Below are 19,871 nucleotides of genomic sequence, written 5' to 3' on the forward strand. Positions count from 1 at the left end.
CTCGAACTATTAAGTCAAAATAACACAGTTTCTATGTTAGATGCTTAAAAAAAACCATATTATTGGCAAATAATATGCTTTCACATGTCTCTATTTATTATTTTCCAGGGAGGAAACCTAACAAAAGGGATGGATTGCTTTGGCTTGACAGTTTGATAGATTAAAATCAGAAAATCCAAAGATGAGGGGTTAAGTTAGATTTGACTAATAGTTCAGGGATCATTTTGCAATCAACCACCCTTCCCTTATCACTGAAAAAAAAGATATTTACAAATATAGGGACTGAAAAAAAAAGGTCATTAAATGGTAACGGTAAATAATTCAACGTAGTCCATTAAATTTGATAAATTCCGTATAAGGGCCTGTAAAGAATAATAAGGGTAGATTGGTTGACTTTCCTGAAAATAAAAGCCAAAAGGAAAATTCAAGGTAACAATCCAGAGTAGACTATGGTGATTGTCAAGCAAACTTAACGACCTTCATTTTCAGAGACAGGACATTGCAAAAAAAGAAGCCAGATTCTTTCAATTACAGTGTAAAAGAGGTAAAAAGTGATCTGATCTCATTTCTAGTTAAATCTGAACTTAATCTATTTCATAAAAATAATGTCAGATTGAATTTGCATGCTTCAAATCAATGTTACTGCGTAGTTATGATGCTATTAATGAAAATGAGAATGAGGGTTTGTTAGGGCTTGGAATATTGAGAATTCAGCTATGGAACCCAAATCACCTTCCAAACTTTAGCTCTCTATCATGGGTTCTTCTCATTATAAATTGATTTTGAAAATATGTGGAGTTTGTCTAGTGATTTTGTTGTTGTTGCTTGGTGTTTATTTTGCATCTAATAATGCCGGGAAAGCTGTAGTGAAGAGTGGTTTTTATCATTATACGGTTGTTGTGGATTGTGGAAGCACTGGGACGCGAGTTAATGTGTATAAATGGTGGAAACCAGCAAGTTTAAGTAATTGGGATTTGCCAATTTTAGTGCATTCGTATCCTGACAATTCAACTCAGAGTCTGTCTAGGGGAAGTTCTTGCAAGTATCATTGTGTGCAAACAGAGCCAGGTTTAGATAAGTTTGTTGGTAACTCCACGGGAGTGAGGCTGTCGTTAGAACCATTGATTCTATGGGCTGAACAGTGGGTGCCTCGTGAAAGACATGGAGACACTCCCATTTTTGTCTTGGCTACTGCTGGACTGAGGAGGGTGCTAATTGAGGATGCTAGGCGGGTTTTGGATGACGTGGAGGATGTTGTTAAGGAGCACTCATTTGTTTCTAAGAAAAGTTGGATAAGGGTCTTGAGTGGGAAGGAAGAAGCGTATTATGGTTGGGTGGCTTTGAACTATAAAATGGGGAGTCTAGGGAATTCCTCAATAGGGCCTACGTTAGGACTTCTTGATTTGGGAGGTTCATCGTTGCAAGTTGTAATGGAAGTACATGATGGTGGAAGAAATGATGCTAATTTGATAAGGTCAAAGATTGGATTGGTTGAACATTATATTTTAGCATTCTCATTATCATCATTTGGTTTGAATGAGGCATTTGATAGGACAGTTGCCATGCTTAGTCAGGTCCAGCCAGGTGGAGGAGGTAATAACGAAAGATATGAAGTTAGGCATCCTTGTCTTGGTTTTGGTTTTCAGCGAAATTATTCTTGCTATGTCTGTGATGGGATAAATGCCCCTTATCAAAGGAATTTGAGCATTCAAACGCATAAAAGTGAATTTACTAATACTCACCTGGTTGGAGACCCAGATTGGGAGATATGCAAAGGGATTGCAAGGGCTGCTGCTCTCAACTTAAGCATTTTGGATTGGTCACAGTCAACTGATCTCAATAATTGCAAAACTGGCCTGTCTTCATATGGTAAGTTCAAAACTTTATTTCAGTTCCCTCTATTCGTTGTTTAAAATAAGTTTTTGACACTTAAATGCTGGTGAATATGTTGCTGTGGTTCTCAATTTTAACGTGATGATGTCTCGAATCATTACTGCCTCTTTCAGTATTATATGCATGAATGAAAAATAATTACATCTTGGTGCTCTTCATTGTAATAGTCCTATATAGTTTTCTAAATTTGGTTTCTTCTGGTCAAGGATGTGGTGTTTATATTATTGAAATGGGGAAGCCTTGTTGTGTAGCACCCATGGCCCCTCAATTACATGGCAAAGAAAACGAACCAAGTGATGCTTGAAAACTTGAAGAAACTTTTTCCTGGATTAAAAAAAAAAGAAGGAATTCTCTGCACAATTTTGCTTGCATTAGAGCTGTTTATTCATCTAGAAAATATTTGGGTTTGAATTGTAACATGCACATGCACCTGCTAATATAGCATAACCCTTACATCTGATAAGAAAACATTTACAGTTTAGGCTTGCTATTTTGCATGTCTAGAAGAAGCATCAAAGAAGCATGATTAATGCATATTATGTATCGTGCTGACCACAATTTTACTTGACTGGATTTTGTCAATTGTTTCTTAGAAGGTCAAGTAAAACTTGCTCATTGAAGAAATTTTGTTCTTAAATTGGTCTTTTCCAACAAGAGGTTTTATGCAGTATGCTTCTTTAACAATGCTTGCCATCTCTGACTGAAGTAGACTTAGAGCTATACATGCAAAAACTGTCTCTGTAACTTCCATTTGTATTTTGCAGGGAGTGACACTCTGAATTTTATAGCTGGAACCTACCTTTCAAGACGATTTCATGCTTTATCTGGATTTTTTGCTGTTTACAACATGTTAGATCTGGCTCCAATAGCTAATTTGACTAAGATTTGGGAGAAGGGTCAGCAGATGTGTTCAAAATCATGGCCTGACTCGAGCAACGCTTCTGGAAACCAAAACAACATTGGCAAATATTGTTTCCGGGTGCCTTATATGGCATCACTAATTGAGGATGCTTTGTGTCTTGGTGATAAAGAAATAGTGTTTGGTCCTGGAGATCTATCTTGGACTTTAGGAGCTTCACTAGTTGAAGTGGAGAAACCATGGCCAAGCTCTACCGAAACAACCATTTTATCCCTGAAAAGTAAGGAGGTTCTATATTCCTCCATCCTTTTGTTTCTTCTACTTCTGTTTATTTCATTTATTGTTTACTATAATCAAATCAAGTTGCCTATGCCGGGCAAGAAGATTCCTGCTGTCAGACTATCTTTTCCATCTTATGTTCATCCTAAACTCCGTCCAAACTAATGTTTGGTTACAACAACATTAGGTAACAGAATTGTCAGTGGGATTTATGGTTCAAGAATGACTGCAGAATGCTAGCTTTCTAAGGCGAAGTGTGTGTTGAGTGGAAAATGACTGTGATGGGCAGCGATGCTATTAAGTATAGCAGCACGAAACAAAAATTGAAAGAAGCAGATCAGCCTACGAAACAAGATATTGTTAAATAGGAGAATATCAGCATGCAACAAGATATTTCAAACAATCGCTTGAAGTCCTAATCTGCTTTCTATGTTGCTTGCAGCCGTGTGAATGCCCTTCTGTGTTGTAGCATGCATATGGAAATGTCTCCTGTTTTCCTTTTAATTTGATTGCTTTTGTTACTTTCCTTGTCTGGAATTCTGTACTGCATTCTGAGCTCAAGCAAAAAAGTCTGTGAACGATTCTTTAAACTCAGGTGGAGAGGTTAGTGAATGGGTTTTGATGGGAAGTTTGTCTGTGTGTTTGTGTTGTGTGATCTTTAACCCTTTTTTCTTTGCTCTTTTTGGCGGTTGTTGCTATCCCAGCCACTCACTGGTTAGCCAAAGCATTTTAGCAGTCCATTGTTCAAACTAGCAACTACAGGACAAAATTCTCAGAAACTCTCACTGTTAACTGCCAGATTACAAGCACGAAATTTTGGGCTGAGGATTACGCAATGACTTATATAATACAAATGATCCTAAGTGATATTCATTATCTAATGGTTAAAAACCATTTCTAGCTGTCCTTTTGCAGGAATTAGCAGGTCTATTTTTGTTACCGAGACTGCCTCAGTGTTCAAAATGTTCACCTGGAAATTGTTCCATCTCAAATTTATCCTTGAAATTGGCAATTTGCAAGCTGGTACAATAAATCTCGAAGTCTTTGCAATGACGTAAAACACTCTTTTGATGCTGATCAAACACAAAAACAAGCTTGATTGTCTCAGCAATGCCCTATTGAGTGAAGTTCACTGTCCACAAACCAATATATTTAACAAAGAAAGATGCTAATAAAAGACAAAAATATCAGTCATTAAGTTTATATGGTATCGACATACAAGCTGAACTGGAAAACGTTGGACAGCATGTTTTACATATAACTTGACAACATATTTACAAGGATAAGGAAACTACTGTGGTGCATCTTTTGTATTTGATCCTTTCGGCATGAGAGAAACAGATTCCAAACTTTCATGCCCATCCAATCTACAATTCGTCAGTACGAGGCTATTCCACTGGGTTGGCAACCATTTGCTCCGGTTGCTTTTATATATGCCCATACTTCATTGGTACGATGGATAAACTGGAATGGAGAATCGTACTGAGCAATCGAATAGGAACAATTGCTTTCAGTAGAAGTTACGTTGAACCATGGAGACATGCTCAAGCTGACAGCGAGTCTTTTTGCTTCTCTTGCAACATTCTCATCCTTCGCATATCCAGAGAACTTCCTCACAGCAACACAACGACTGTTCCATGTGTATGGTTTCAGGTGCAGTTCATCAAGGGGGACTGGTGGGTCAGCTTGGAATTTCACAGGCAAGTAAAATCGAACGATGTAGGCTGAAGATCGAAAGGGCCCAGCTCCTGGAACTATGCTAGTCACAACGGGAGCTGTCATTGCAATCCTCGAAGAATTTAGATTGGCACCTTGGATGTATTGAAACAACCTGATAAAAGAACAACAGGATAATATCAAGCAAATGAATTAGACTTCCAAAGGAAGATTAGAAATTACAAAAATACAGAAAAAGAGGTACAACCAATCCCAAACAAACCGTAACCATTCTGCTTTAAGGAAGCAGCTATCATGTTTTTTTTTTATTGTTCCTAAATGTTGCTATTTCCACCCTGTCCTCCTAAAACTACATTACTATTTGCTGTGGTCTGTGGCTCCAAAACGGGGATAGGAGTGGCATTGTGCAAGCAAGCTTGCTAAGATTGCAGATTCATCCCCATCGTCAAGCCAACTTACCTGTTTTTACAAAAAGCTTACTTGGTTGAATGAAAAAGATGAATGTTTATTTTAAGAATTACATGGTAGCGCATATTGTTTACTGTATTCACAGAAAGCCATTGAACATCTGAACTGCAATATTAGAATCTTTAAACCGATCAAATTACATATCTACTATCTAGATCAATTTGGTGTAACCTGTTGTTATGCATAGTCATTCTTTACCACTTTAGCCTGAATCATTTTTGGTCCACCGCTCATTCCTAATTCTTCCATTAAGGTTATAGTAGAATCAGAAACATCAAAACTAATGACTTCAGTTACATAAAAGATGATAAGAGATCAAGGAAAATACAAATTCAAATAAAAAGAGAGTTCCAACATGGAGGGTCAATTAGCTTCTTGCCATTACTACTTTCTATTTTTTGTCAGTCAGAAGAACACGGTCAAGAAATGGTAGCTCCATGAACCTGGAGCAAAATTGCAATCTATACCCAACTATTCTAACTAGTTAGATTATTATAAAATCATGTGCTAACATTTACCTCTCAAGTCACAGATGATTAAAATCACAAAATCGAGATTTGAAATTCTATCTTCTTCATCCTAATCATCAAAAATCAAAAATCAAAAGTAACAAATTCCCAAAATCTGTCTCAAAACACACGATACCCGGAAAAAAAACAAAACCCCATGACTCAAAATCCCTACTTTATTCATTTTCCCACTTTCTGCGCAACCAAACATGGTTCTTTCAACAATCTTATTCTCTACAATCATGAAACAAGTGAGCAACCAAAAAAATCTGTTGTGAAAGTTAATACCAACCAAACCAAAGTCTTCAAAGAATCAAACTTTTCTTTAAGCAATGAAAGCATCAAACTAGATATGCATATAAAATTCACGGAGCTCTTGAGAATAGGAGTTACCTGTGAAAGCCAAACAAAGTGGCTTTCTCAAAGGAGAGTTCATTAACTGGAGCAGACATCCATGTGGAATTCACATATAATCTGACCTCAAAATCTGATTCCGCGTGCACCACTGCATAGTGTGGCGATTCGATTGCCTTGCAAAGACAAACCAAATCCAACACTACAATACCCGGTAACAGAAACAACCACCAACTTGGTCTCTCCATAGCTCTCTCACTCTCTGTCTGTCTGACTAAAGGAATCAATTGGAAGTCTACGTCTGTTTCAATACTAAACAATGTCTGGAAAACGAATTTACAACTTTGTCCCTGGTGCTGTCTGTTCTGTTTGACTTTCGCAATCTGGGAAATGAGCACACAGAATTAAAATAAAAGCAAAATGTTTCGGTGAAATAAGATATTTTAAAAAATAGTGTTTTAAAATAGCGATATTAATTATATGTTACTATTGGAAATTATGATATCATAATTCATATATTAATTTTTTTATGAAATATACAAAATTATAGCATAAAATAACAAATAATTACTCCATTTTCAGTTTTCTGGAGCCCTATTTATTTGCTAAAAATAGTTTTTTTTAAATAATTTCTAGAAAAGTAAATTACTTTATGATGTTTGGTAATATAATGAAAAATAAATTGAAAAACAGTTTCCTGGTTAAGTCATGAAAAATGACCTAGAAAATAACTTATTAATATTTTATTTTTCTTAATTTTATTAAAATAATAAGAAACAAATCTTACAAATTAAATAGTTGAATGAGAATGAAATTGAAAAAAAATATAATTTCATAAATTATCTCAAATAAAATAAATAATAATCAAAATAATAGAGATCAAATCTAAAAATTTAAAAAATAAAAGATGAAGAAATTAAAATAATAGTAATTAACATTTTATAAATTATTTCAAATAAAATAAGTAATAATCAAAAGCATAAGGATCAAATTTGATAGATAAAAAATTTTAATAAAAAAATATAAAGAAAAAGAAAATAATAATTATAAAAATAAGGACCAAAGTTAATATAAAAATTAAATTTTAAGAGATGAAATTAAAAAATAAATATTCAAAACAAAATATATATATCAATCAAAAGTTTAAGGATCAAATTTGATATAATAAGTAAATAATGATATTTCTAAATTTTTTATAATTTTCGGAAAGTGTTTTCCACCCAAATTTTCTAGAAAAGACTTTCTTGAAAACCAAGTTAATTTTTCTTTTAAGTGGAAAGTGTTTTCTGTTGACCAACTTTTCTAACGGCAAACAAATACAAGAAAGTTTGGAAAGTTATTTTCAGAAAACTACTTTTCAGAAAACAAATATAACAAAAAAAAAAATATTTTTCTGAAAACCAAGCTAAATTTTTTTGACTGAAAAGTATTTTTTATTGATCAAAAAATATTTTTTGTTAACCGAAAAGTATTTTCTGTTGACCAATTTTTCTAATAACAAACAAATATAAAAAAATTTAAAAAGTAATTTTTTAAAAACTAAAACAAACATGAATTAAGTCCTTGATTCTAGTTTTAGAGCAAAAGCTATTTTTTTTATTTACATGTTACAAATTATAATATCAATTACAATTATAATTATCAAAATCATGATATTTAATTAAATATTATATTTTTAACCATAATATTAAAAATATATTATTTCTTTTTAAAAAATTTATTTTAATTTTATGTGTTAATTTTTCAATTCGTCCCATTTTGTTACCATACGGCTAAACTAGGTTGCCTAGTGTGGATAAATAAGGGAAGGCTGAGTCTAGCGAGGGACTAAGCTGCCGCACGGGTTTATTCGCGTAACGAAAAATTACCCCGTGACAGGAACCATGATGGAATAGCCACCTGTTTTTTTAGCTTTCCTGGTTCTCGTTCCAAGGGGCTCTAACTTCCCATTGATTGATGCTATTTGATTGGCCATTGTTTTATTAAAAATATAAGTTTTAAAATATTTTAACATGTTTATATTAAAAATAAATAAATAAATTATTCAAAACATTACCGAACAAAAAATATTTTAAAAAATAATCTTTACTATTGTTTCAATATCTCTTAAAAAATATTTAAAATTATGATAAAAATTATTTTATTTAAAAATATTTAAAAAAATAAAATTTTAAATATTTTTGATATCTAAATATCAAAACAATAAAAAAATTAAATCTAAAATAATATTTAATTTTTTTGAAAAACGCAAATCCAACCTTAAAACACAATCACTGCCTAACCAAAGCTCCTTTTTCTCTCTCTTTTTTTTCCTTTCTGCAGGACATCAACTGGCCGCTTCGACAATTCAATGCAAGAAGGGAACTAGTCATCAAAATGACATTAATAAGAAAGTAACCGCAATTGCTTAAGTTTATAAACTCATTTCTGTTCTGTTGGGAATCCCTGTGATGTGAGAATAGTCACAGGCATTGTAGACACAAGAATCCCTTCATACTTGATACAGACATTACATTATATCCCACTGTTCTATCTATTTATCATTTAAAAGAATCATGAATAAGACCAGATTGGTTCAAGGAAGTTTCTCTTGTCAAAACGTGTACGGTCAGCACCGTTCAGTAAATACATCTCCATGCCCCAAGCCGTATGGAAGTTCAGTGACTCAGAGTGTCTCTTCTCTAAAGTTTGCCGGCAAAGTTTCTTCTGTAAAGTATTCCTTCCTCACCGTCTCCACAGAACAAAATCTCACCTTCAGAAAAAAGCAAATAACTGAAATCAATAACAGCATGCAGAAGGCAGGAGCCACAATAGTACCAAACACGGCAACAGCTGTGGAACCCTTTCATCTAAACTAGGTTTCATATTACAAAGCACTATACGAATCCATATTTGATGATGAAACTCACCCTACATACATCGGATATTCCGCTAGTTCACTACCAAATACACAAGAGATTGTTCATTGATAGAACTTAGATTTCTCATTAATGAAATATTATTTTTGTTTAAAGTATGTACATCTGAGTTTTGTGGCTTCAAAACTAAACTGACATGATGTTGAATAAGTAATACTTGTGCATAAGTTAGGGAAGAAGAAAGTTTTAATCTGATATTCATAACTACGAGTGCCAATAAAAACAGTTTGCTTTGAGTCCAAAGATCGATTGCTTTATAGTTCTATTGTAATTGGTATTCAATAATCATTACTTGTATATTCAAACACTAGGAAAATTCAAATACACATACACACACCTTTATTTATATGATTATGTATCTGCAAAGCATAACTTCCTTTTTTTAAAAAACATCATATATCTGTACAGTATTGCAACCGTATTCTGTACCTATACCCACGTTTTCTAGGTTTAATATCAAGTTACAATCTATCAATTTGATATTCAAACTTTACTGGAGAATAATGAAAAAATAGGAATGGCATACCAGAGAAGTATACGATCTTAACAAAGGCTTGGCTGCTTGCCATATTGGCTTAAATATAAAAGGGGCTTCCACAAACAGGACTTGGCCCAACCGCTTCGGATAATAGTAGTAAAATACATCAAACTGCCCAAAGTTAGTAAACAATTAACCCATGTCATCAACAATATAATTGCTAGGCAGTTGCTGCAATCATATTTCAACAAGGTGAAAGAGAGATTAATATTCATACAAGAAAGGAGGAAAAGAAATCATATTTCAACAAGGTGAAAGATTAATATTCATACAAGAAAGGAGGAAACATTAAAATATAATTTCAGACAACATTAAATGAGAGAGATCCTGAAAACTTTTACTTTAGATATCTTTCATAACAGAACCAGGATCTCATTAGTAGCAACGATATTAACATTGAAGAATACAAAACCAAACACGGAAGCACGGGCTGGATGCAGTTGAAATATGCAAACCAACTGATGTAGAACCAATACAAACAAGATCACAAATAAGAGAGCCAATTCAGACCAAAAACCAAAATTCCACCAACAAGAGAGACACATTCATCTTTCTGAAAATCAACATAAGAGAGACACTCAGTTTTGGAGAATATTCAAAATCTTTATTTCAATCAATAATAATATGTTCTAAATAACTAATGTCTAGGTGCTTATTTATATGCACCAAACCAAATAAAATTAAAAAACCTAATAAGTCTTAATTTTAGAAGGAAACTAAAATCCTAATTTAAATACTAAATAATAAAATCTAGAATAATCTTAAAATATTAAAATTACTAAATAAATAAGTTCTAATTTTCATTGTTGCCCTTCACCCTCCACCATTCTCCCATGGGTGGTAACAACTAAACTAAGTGTTGAATTAATAAAAATTCCAAAAACTTGCATGCACTCCATAGCTTGATTTTTTTTTTTTGCCACGGATACTTATCGTTCTTCTTCAATTTTGTCAGCAAGATAGTCTTCTCAGCTACAAGATTGAATTCAAAAGGAATTACAAAGTCAATGTGATCAACCTCATCTTTAAACTCTTTAAATTGTGACATTGTGAAATCTTCTTGTTCAAGATCCATTGTTTTAACAACTTCATCCTCAAAGTCATGCCATCTTGTGCTTGCACGATCACAATTTCCTCTAACAAGTTTTCTTCCATGTTATCTTCGATGCAATCATCAACTTTGACAACAACTTCTTGATCCTCTAACTTGAACTTGGATTGGTCATGTTTGATCTCCTCGCCTTCAGTCAGATTGTCACTTTACTCCAAAGGCTTGGATTGTACATAGATGTCAGCGACAACTTTATTATAGTGGCCAACAGGAAAGCCTAATTGTTGCACTGCTTTATTCACATAAAGAGTGAGCTCCGAAATGCAATTGACAAAAACACTCTCAACTAGCTTAAGTGCACTAAATGAGACAACTTGACTATCCAATCTCATATTGTCCAAAAGAAGAAAGACTAGTTCCATTGGAATTTTATGATTTTCCTAGAAAATCTCAAGCATCATATACTTCATGTGAAAGAACATGCCTTGGGAATAGTTGTCTGTGAAACTTTCCACAAAACACCTGAGCATATCTACAAACAGATAGTCACATTTGAGATCTAGCATCACAAGATAAAGTTTGATCCTAACAATAATTTTAAATATCCAAGTGCACTTATGAGCCACTCGATTTGAAATATTAGAGGTATAAGGAGCATTTGAGGTAGTTATTCCCATTAAAAGTTCCTTAGCCACTAATGCCTTTGTAGTAGGACTTAATGCCCTTGCCCTTCTCATGGAACTAGATAGAAATTGGTCCACTTTCACTAACATTCACAAGTCGATCAAGCCAATAAAGCAAGTCCATAAAAGATGGAAACCTATGAAGTGTATAACCAGCCACATATGTATCTTCCTTTAACTCTCTATCATTCAAAAACATTTTGTTTAGCCACACGCTAAACTGCCATTAGTTTCAATTGAAAGTGCAGAAGAACTTCCCCACAAACCCAAGAGTAAAGAAATCCACACGGAAAATGAATTTGCTGCAAGTTGTTGAAGAAAGCTCACTACTGGATTCTTGTCTGCTGCTGAATGTTTATTGTCCTAAATTCCCTTTGCACACCAACCCACAACAGTAGCAATCAGTTCCCTTCCTTCAACTCTTACTTTTTTCTTCTTTTATATATGACATCCCTCACCACATGGTGGGTGCCAATTAATGCAGAACCAATACAAACAAGATCGCCAAACATGAGAGCTAATTCAGATTAAAAACTGAAATTCACCGACAAGGGAGACCCACTTCATCTTGGGGATTCGTCACAAGAGAGACACAATCAATCTTGGATAATATTCAAGGTTTTTATTGCAATAAATATTAATACGTTCTAAATAACTAAGTCTAGGTGCTTATTTATAAGCACCAAACCAATCAAAATAGAAAAATCTAGTAAGTTTTAATTTAAGAAGGAAACAAAAATCCTAATTTAAGTACTAAATAATAAATACTATTATTCCTAAATAATAAAATCTAAGATAATCATAAAATATTAAAATTCCTAAATAAAAAAGTTTCAATTTTCATTGTTGCCCTTCATCCTCCATCACCAACCCATAAAATTGCCAGGACTCTGCTGGTTTTTCTTTAGGAAAAAGAAGGGGGGAAAGAGCACTTTTCTCTAAATGTTTGGAAGGTAGACAAATTTGTAAACCATTACCTACTTACGTATTTGTTGCCAGCATAATAAAAGCACTAGTTTAATGGCCAAAGCAGCAACAAATAATGACACCTGAGAAATTCCAAGTTTCCAACAAGTCATCAAAAATCACCAGCTGATTGTGAAAATTACCAGAAAGGTCAAGAACTTAAGATCTGCGTTCCTAGTACTAAATCCCCGGAGATCAATAATTCCTAATATTTGTTCTTTCCCAGCTGCGAGCTTTCTCAATGCCTTCTCAATTAGAAAAACACACAGTTTCTCATCCTCAACGGGATCATGCACCTGCCATCATTGATAGAAACAATGACAAAAGACAACGAATAACAGCAGATCCAAATTAATCTTTGTTAGAGTTAAAAAGATTGCATTAACAAGACATGGTTAACATAAAGCCTTCATCAAACCATGAAAACTCTATGATCATCTGAGAACATAATGAGAAGATCAACAGTAATTCAAAGAGTATGATAATGCTTCAAAGGAGGGGCATAGCTCCTAAGTTGATCAAAGAAGAAGCAAACAAATCTTATCAAAACTCATTCAACCACTGATAATCAGAAGATCATCTGAGATCCTTTTGAAATTCATTGTTGGCCTTGGGATTCTAATATGAACTTGGAAAATAGAAGATCTACTGTAATATGCACGAGTGATGATCATTAACATAAGGGGTGGGAAGAGCTGGCCCTGCCCTGTAATCTGCAAATATATCCTAAAAAAATTCAGTCATAGAAATGTTATCTGTAGTCTAACATTTTCCAAACTTAACTCTCACTCACGAGGTTCGTATTTTGGCTAATGGCCTCTAAAACTAAATGCAGTGGGGAAATATCCAAGGCATTCTTGATTTAGCAACACTTCACATACATGCAAAGCAATCACAAGTTATTGTTTTTTTCAGTGACAGTAGGGATGATTAACTAGAGCATTGTTTATCATGTGAAAACTAATAAGATTTGTAAAATATGAAATGTTTACTGAGCTTAAGAACTTACAGCAGGAAGGTGCTTGGATGCCGCTACTATAAGCACTGGCTTTCCATAAACATCAAGAGAATCATGCACGTAGGCTTTTCCAGTGTCTGCCATACTTTTCACTGACTCCTCAGACAGTTCCGACACTTTAAATTCCTCACGCCATTTCTAGTAAGTGTAGAAGGAAAACTACACTTCAGTACAGCAAATACAGCTTCGTGGCTGTTAACTTGGCAACTTGATACTTTCACTTCTACATTCCACTTATCAAACCATTCAATAGCAGCGGATTCAAAAACTTTAAAGACACAGTAAACTTTTGACCAATGAAAGAAAAAGAAAAAGAGCAACATTTTAGGATACAATGGCTTTGGTCAATTTTGAAACAGCTTCATCCACAGAAAATTTCCGGTCTTTCAGAAACCAAAGGATCATTTCTTCATCATCTCTTCCATTTTTCCCTACTGGCAGACTATGGTAATCTCTTCCAAGCTTCTCCTTTACTTCCACAACCAGTTGCTAAATCCCCCCAAAAAATCCACCGAATTAGAAACTACTCATAAAAGATTGTAAATACAAGTAAAAGATATTTATTTAAAAAGGACATGAATTTAAGCTTTCAAAACAATAAAAGAACTTCAAGAAACAAAAAAAATTCTTGGACTATTAAATGCAGGATTCTCTTTCAATTTTTTTTTCCTATATGATTTCTAAGAAAACAAACAAAACCCATTAAAGAAATATAAAGAAAGCAGGAATGGAAATGAAGAATTTTTATTAATTACCTTGTGGGATTGATTAGAACTTAAACTGCAACTCTGAACTGAGAATTTGCAGTTTCGAGAGGGACTTTTAGTCAAAGTGACAGGAGCAATTTGTGGACGGCCAAGATTGAGACACGTGCGAATAGCCATCTCTTAAAGAGTTCACTGCTTTCTTTTTCTCTAGTTTCTATAGTTATATGGATTCCACGTCGTGGTGCCACCGATAATAGTGTTTCTTTCAATTCTGTTTGTTTCCTGGGAAACTGACCGGGAAAACGACAGCAAGCAGTTAAAAGAGGATAATGGGCTTAAGTGCAGACCCATGTTGTTGTGGTCTTTGAGTTTCGGTGTTTCTTTACAATCTGATCCAGGGCATTACCCAGGCCCTCATATTTGTAATCCTCTTGAGAGTCTATGGCCACATTAGCCCAGGCCATCAAGGAAAAACAATTTCAAAACCCTGAAAAAGTTGATGATTAATCATGATGACGTATTAGGAGAAGAAGGGTATACAATTTAATATTTTTCTTCAATAATGTTGTATTTTAATTATATATATATATATATATATATATACACATATATATAAAAGATAAACAATACTTGAAGTGCAACACTTACTAAATCAATTTTAACTAATAAAATCCTAAATTTATTATTGAAAGATCACTGGTTTGAGTTTTATAAATCTTAAGGTTATTAGATATTTACATGATTATTAATTTTAGAATTTATGAGATTAATTAAGTTATACATAAATTAACCCAAATACTCATATTAATTTAAAAATTTTTTTTTTTTCAAAAAATAAATTTTACTGAACTAAATATGGATTGGTGTATAATACTTTTTTAAATTATTATATAAACATCAAGTTTGTATCAAAAAGCAATATAAAAATATTATTAAAATCTCAAGATTGTTTTATATATATATATATATATAACATTAAAATTTTGTTTATTAAACAATAACAAATTTGAATAGGGCAACATAATATCAAAAATTTATTAATTAAACAATCATACATTTGAATTTTATTAATTCTATTTTTTAAAACTAAAATTAATTAATAATGTGATGTAAATCGTTTTTAAGTCTCAAGCTTGGAAAATAGTATAAAATTATTTTTGAGTCATCAACTTAAAATCTGTAAATTTAGATGTTTATGTGACAGACGAACCAGTGAGTTTATTTCTTTTCATGTACTCATTGAACCTAGGATGATCTTGTCAGCAAACTACAGCCAGCCATTCCTTGGGAGCCAATTCCTTGCATTTCAAAAAATTTCATTGTTTTTATAGTATTTTTTTATTTAAATATATATATATTTAAAAATAATATTTAATATCAGTCGAAAATATATTTAAAAATAATATTTAATATCAGTATATAAGTTGATATCGAAAGCGCATCTTCATTAATTTTACATGAAATGGACACAACATCATCGACCAAGAGGGCCATACCCATGCTATGCTGTCCATAACCACCATATACAGTGACACCTTTCCTTGGACCATCTCTCTGCAGGCTATATTTTGAATATTATTCTCTTTTTTTGGGGGGCCCACAGAAATTCGCATGCTCATTGTGAGACAAGAATGTTGTTTTCGAATGCAATTAATGCCGCGCCAACAGTACATATTTGTTAGCTTCTTTGATTTACGTGGAGGGTTTCCTTATTGTTTTTTTCATTACCCAATTATGATTAGGATTTTAAGTTAATTTCTAATATATATAAAAAAAAAGCATTCAAAAATATATCATCGCATGATGCTGGCGTCTATTCAAGTCTTTTCTTTTTATCTTAATTACATGATAATAAAAAAAATATAACAATAATAAACTATCTTAATTACATGATAATAAAAAAATATAACAATAATAAAGGTTAATAATAAAGGTTTAGAAATGTAGTTACGGTTATTTTTTAAATTATTTTTTATATTAAAATATATTAAAAAAATTATTTTTAAAATCACTGTATTTATCTAAAATATATAAAAAATAAATTTTAGTAAAAAAATAATTTTTTTTTTAAAATACAGCTTGCACCACATTCTCAATGATCTCTTAGAAATATTATACATAAAATAAAAAATAGATATTTCATATCCATGCTAGGTTGATATATAATTATTTACAAAATAATTTTTAATATTATTATAAAAGATATAATATTATTTAAAAATAATAACATAACTGAATAATTATTTAAATATCATTTAAATAAACTTCCTTAAAAAAAATCTAATCACAGAACATTAAACCAGAAAAAAATTTCAAAAAAAAAGAAGCCATGCATACATTTGTTGGAAGAATTGGCCAGCTTATTTGCTTCACACTAAATAACATCTCATGAATCTTTATAATCTTGTTTCTATCAACAAAATACATTCTAATTGATCAAAAAATTTAAAATTAAATCAAATCAAATAATTCATAAGATTCAATTTCTTTTTCCAACTTCATTGAAAGTAGAATCCATCTATATTGAATTCCCTTCTCAAAACTAAACCTATGAAAAAAAAAATTAAAGTAAGTGGTGTTTTCATTATAGCATCAAAAAACTATAAATTGCTGCAAAATTCATTATAGATTGAAATTTTTTATCATCATTTTTTTTAATTTAATTTTTTATTGAAAGCTTTATTGCCAAATGCTTCTAATTTGTTAAGGGAGGAAATAATTCAAAGATAGTGAACCAAACTTAAAAATTAGCATAAAAATTAACTTCGATCCTCCTACTTCACCATGGATATGTCTTTGCAACATCTTTATATTTAGAAAAACAATGATCCAACATGTTATGTAGTGTTAGCCAAGAATCTATTAGACACTATAATTGATGTTAATGGTGCCAAAATATATTCACCCAAGATCTTTCTCTCTCTTTAGAATTCTTGTCAACATTATGATCTTTCAAGATTTAGAGACTAAAATGTAAAAGAAAACAAAATTTAGGATAAAAAATTAAAAGAATAGAAGGGACCAAATAATATAATAATCTAAAATTGAAGGACTAAAGTATAAATTCAAAATTAAAATAGAAAAATGAAAAGGTAATTATAGCTTATTATTAAATTTCTTATTTTAACAACGTACGGTAATAGCTAATTCTATATGGCTTATCTTAATTATATAATAATAGAAAAATATAACAATAACAAATTTTAGCATCTGTTTAAGAATATGATTGCAATTATTTTTTAAATTATTTTTAAATATTTTTTAAAATTATTTTTGAGATTAGTGTGTTTATCCAAAACCTATAAAAAAATTAATTTTTAATAAAAATAATTTAAATTTTTTTGAAATACAGCTTGTATTATATTTCCGAACTGTCTCTTTAAAAAACTATATAAAAAATAAAAAATAAATATTTCATATCCATACTAGGTTGATATATAATTATTTACAAAATAATTTTTAATATTACTATAAAAGATATAATATTATTTAAAAATAATAACATAACTGGATAATTATTTAAATATCATTTAAATAAACTTCCTTAAAAAAATCCAATCATAGAACAGTAAAAGAGAAAAAAAATCCAAAAAAAAAGCCATGCATACGTGGGTTGGAAGAATTGGCCCGCTCATTTGCTTCACACTAAATAACATCTCATGAATGTCTATAACCTTGTTGCTATCAACAAAATATATTCTAATTGATCAAAAAAATTTAAAATTAAATTAAATAATTCAAAAGCTTCAATTTCTTTTTCCAACTTCATTGAAAGTAGAATCCATCTATATTGAATTCCCTCTCAAAACTAAATTCATGAAAAAAAAATAAATGGTGTTTTTATTATAACATCAAAATACTATAAATTGCTGCATAATTCACTTGTCGATTGAAGCTTTCGATTATTAAAGTTTTTTTTTTTCAATTTGATTTTTTATTAAAAACCTTATTGCCAAATGCTTCTAATTTGTTAAGGGAGGAAATAATTCAAAGATAGTGAACCAAACTTAAAAATTAGCATAAAAATTAACTTCGATCCTCCTACTTCACCATGGATATGTCTTTGCAACATCTTTATATTTAGAAAAACAATGATCCAACATGTTATGTAGTGTTAGCCAAGAATCTATTAGACACTATAATTGATGTTAATGGTGCCAAAATATATTCACCCAAGATCTTTCTCTCTCTTTAGAATTCTTGTCAACATTATGATCTTTCAAGATTTGGAGACTAAAATGTAAAAAAAAATAAAATTTAGGATCAAAACAAAAAAAAAATTAAAAGAATAGAAGGGACCAAATATTACAACGATCTAAAATTGAGGGACTAAAATTATAAATTCAACATTAAATTTGAAAAACAGAAAGGTACATAATTATAGCTTATTATTAAATTTTTTATTCTGGCAACGTACGGTAATAGCTAATTCTATATGGAAAAGGAATTAAAATACGTATTAAAACTCGTATATAAGTAATAAAATTAATAAAAATCCAAGATATATAGATAAATTCAACATTAAAAAGAAAGGTATTGATTTGATACTTCAAATAAATCTTGACTTTCCTTTTTACTTATAGAACTTATTGTTAATACTTTAAACTATTACCATATAAAACAAAATTTATTTAATGTTTACAATCGATACCATTTATTTTTATTCAAATATTTGATAATTTAATAATAAATAAAGTACAATAAAAGCATTTAGAGAATGCTTAGGGTGCACGTTAGCTTTTGCCAAGGAGAACAACGGAAAGGGTGTTGATTTAATATTGAATTTCTTATTTGGAGATCGGTGACGGTGACAATCAATAAAATACAAGGGTATGAGCTATATTCTGGTGATACAGACTCCATTTTCTTCTTAATCAAGTTAAGAGCTTGGTGATCACTGCACATCATTCAATGCCTGAGGAGAAAGAAAACGATAAGGGAATAAAATACATGTCGGTGTGAAGTTACTGGGCTCCAAATCCCTACCTGTTGACTTAAATGCGCCATCGAATTCATCAGTTAGACGAAAGTAAAGCGGTAGAGGAGATTTTATGCGTCTAAAGATGAAAATCCTGCGAGCAGAATGTCAAGATTATGATTGCAAGTTAGATCTCGATCATAACTTGACTTTCAAGGCAAGTATTTTTCTGTTCATGCCACTTTCTTTTATTCTGTTCATCTTTGACAGATGCGTCATGTTATGTATCCATATATATATATATATATATATATATATTCTCAATTTGGGACCTTTTGTGAAGTTAATTTATTCTCTCCCAATGGCTGTAGAGGTGATATCTAGCGACTACCCACTAAGCAATTCCTTTCACTTTCCAATGATTGTATTCTTTCACATTTTCCGAGTAGGTTCAAGAAGAATTCAGCCCTTTTAATCTAAGTTTCCAACATGGAAATCATGTCTTGGAAATATGCTTCCAGAGAAATTTGACCCAGATGTCATTAGTTTGCGTTGTAGTCAAATCCAGTCTTCATGCCCTTGATTTGCTATTTGGTTCACACTGTTGGAAGGCAAAATCCTGACTTTTTAAGCTGGCCGGTGGTTAAATGTAGTTAACTTTATATAATAATATAAATTATATTTTTAGATTTTATTTAATAATTTAAATGATTAAATTAAGATGATTTTTCAAATATTAGAATTTTGATAATCAAACGGTTAAAAGTTTGAATCTTATTATTTTATTTATTTGATAAAAATTAAGTATAAAATAATATAAAATTATATAAAAAGAATATATATTAAAAAATAATATAAATTATATTTTAAAATTTGATTTAATAACTTAAATTATTTTAAGTTAAGATGATTACTGGACACCTGCAGAAAAAAACAGATTTCATGATATAGACAAGCTTATCCGCTGCTATTTAGATGAGATTCTACAACGAGCATGAAAGCAGTGATATATCCTCACCGTATCAGATTCATA

The 19,871-nt window shown here is 31.3% G+C and overlaps 3 protein-coding genes across 7 annotated transcripts; 1 reads left to right on the forward strand and 2 right to left on the reverse strand.

Moving 5' to 3' along the window:
- Nucleotides 1–360: 360 nt before the first annotated feature.
- On the forward strand, nucleotides 361–3,668 carry LOC105140857 (probable apyrase 7). Of its 2 annotated transcripts, XM_011047880.1 has the most exons (3): nucleotides 361–1,869; nucleotides 2,658–3,032; nucleotides 3,219–3,668. In XM_011047880.1, exons 1-3 carry the CDS (start codon nucleotides 756–758, stop codon nucleotides 3,269–3,271), a joined length of 1,542 nt encoding a protein of 513 aa, XP_011046182.1. In that variant the 5' UTR covers nucleotides 361–755; the 3' UTR covers nucleotides 3,272–3,668. The 2 variants fall into 2 exon arrangements, with proteins under 2 accessions (XP_011046182.1, XP_011046181.1); XM_011047879.1 differs by having other exon boundaries at nucleotides 2,658–3,668.
- A 535-nt stretch (nucleotides 3,669–4,203) lies between these two features.
- On the reverse strand, nucleotides 4,204–6,304 carry LOC105140858 (heme-binding protein 2-like). 2 transcript variants are annotated; one of them, XM_011047882.1, is made up of 3 exons: nucleotides 6,079–6,304; nucleotides 4,367–4,862; nucleotides 4,204–4,332 (listed from the first exon to the last, which is right to left on the reverse strand). In XM_011047882.1, exons 1-2 carry the CDS (start codon nucleotides 6,285–6,287, stop codon nucleotides 4,409–4,411), a joined length of 663 nt encoding a protein of 220 aa, XP_011046184.1. In that variant the 5' UTR covers nucleotides 6,288–6,304; the 3' UTR covers nucleotides 4,204–4,332; nucleotides 4,367–4,408. The 2 variants fall into 2 exon arrangements, with proteins under 2 accessions (XP_011046184.1, XP_011046183.1); XM_011047881.1 differs by having other exon boundaries at nucleotides 4,204–4,862.
- A 2,210-nt stretch (nucleotides 6,305–8,514) lies between these two features.
- Nucleotides 8,515–14,207, reverse strand: LOC105140859 (Sec14p-like phosphatidylinositol transfer family protein). Of its 3 annotated transcripts, XM_011047883.1 has the most exons (6): nucleotides 13,969–14,205; nucleotides 13,547–13,702; nucleotides 13,205–13,351; nucleotides 12,339–12,491; nucleotides 9,484–9,606; nucleotides 8,515–8,791 (listed from the first exon to the last, which is right to left on the reverse strand). In XM_011047883.1, the coding sequence occupies exons 1-6, from the start codon at nucleotides 14,095–14,097 to the stop codon at nucleotides 8,705–8,707; spliced, it is 795 nt and encodes a 264-aa protein (XP_011046185.1). In that variant the 5' UTR covers nucleotides 14,098–14,205; the 3' UTR covers nucleotides 8,515–8,704. The 3 variants fall into 3 exon arrangements, with proteins under 3 accessions (XP_011046185.1, XP_011046186.1, XP_011046188.1); XM_011047884.1 differs by lacking the exon at nucleotides 12,339–12,491 and having other exon boundaries at nucleotides 13,969–14,207; XM_011047886.1 differs by lacking the exon at nucleotides 13,547–13,702.
- Nucleotides 14,208–19,871: the final 5,664 nt, after the last annotated feature.

Source organism: Populus euphratica, unplaced genomic scaffold (genome assembly GCF_000495115.2).
Source record: "Populus euphratica unplaced genomic scaffold, PopEup_1.0 scaffold145.1, whole genome shotgun sequence".
NCBI classification, from domain to species: domain Eukaryota; kingdom Viridiplantae; phylum Streptophyta; class Magnoliopsida; order Malpighiales; family Salicaceae; genus Populus; species Populus euphratica.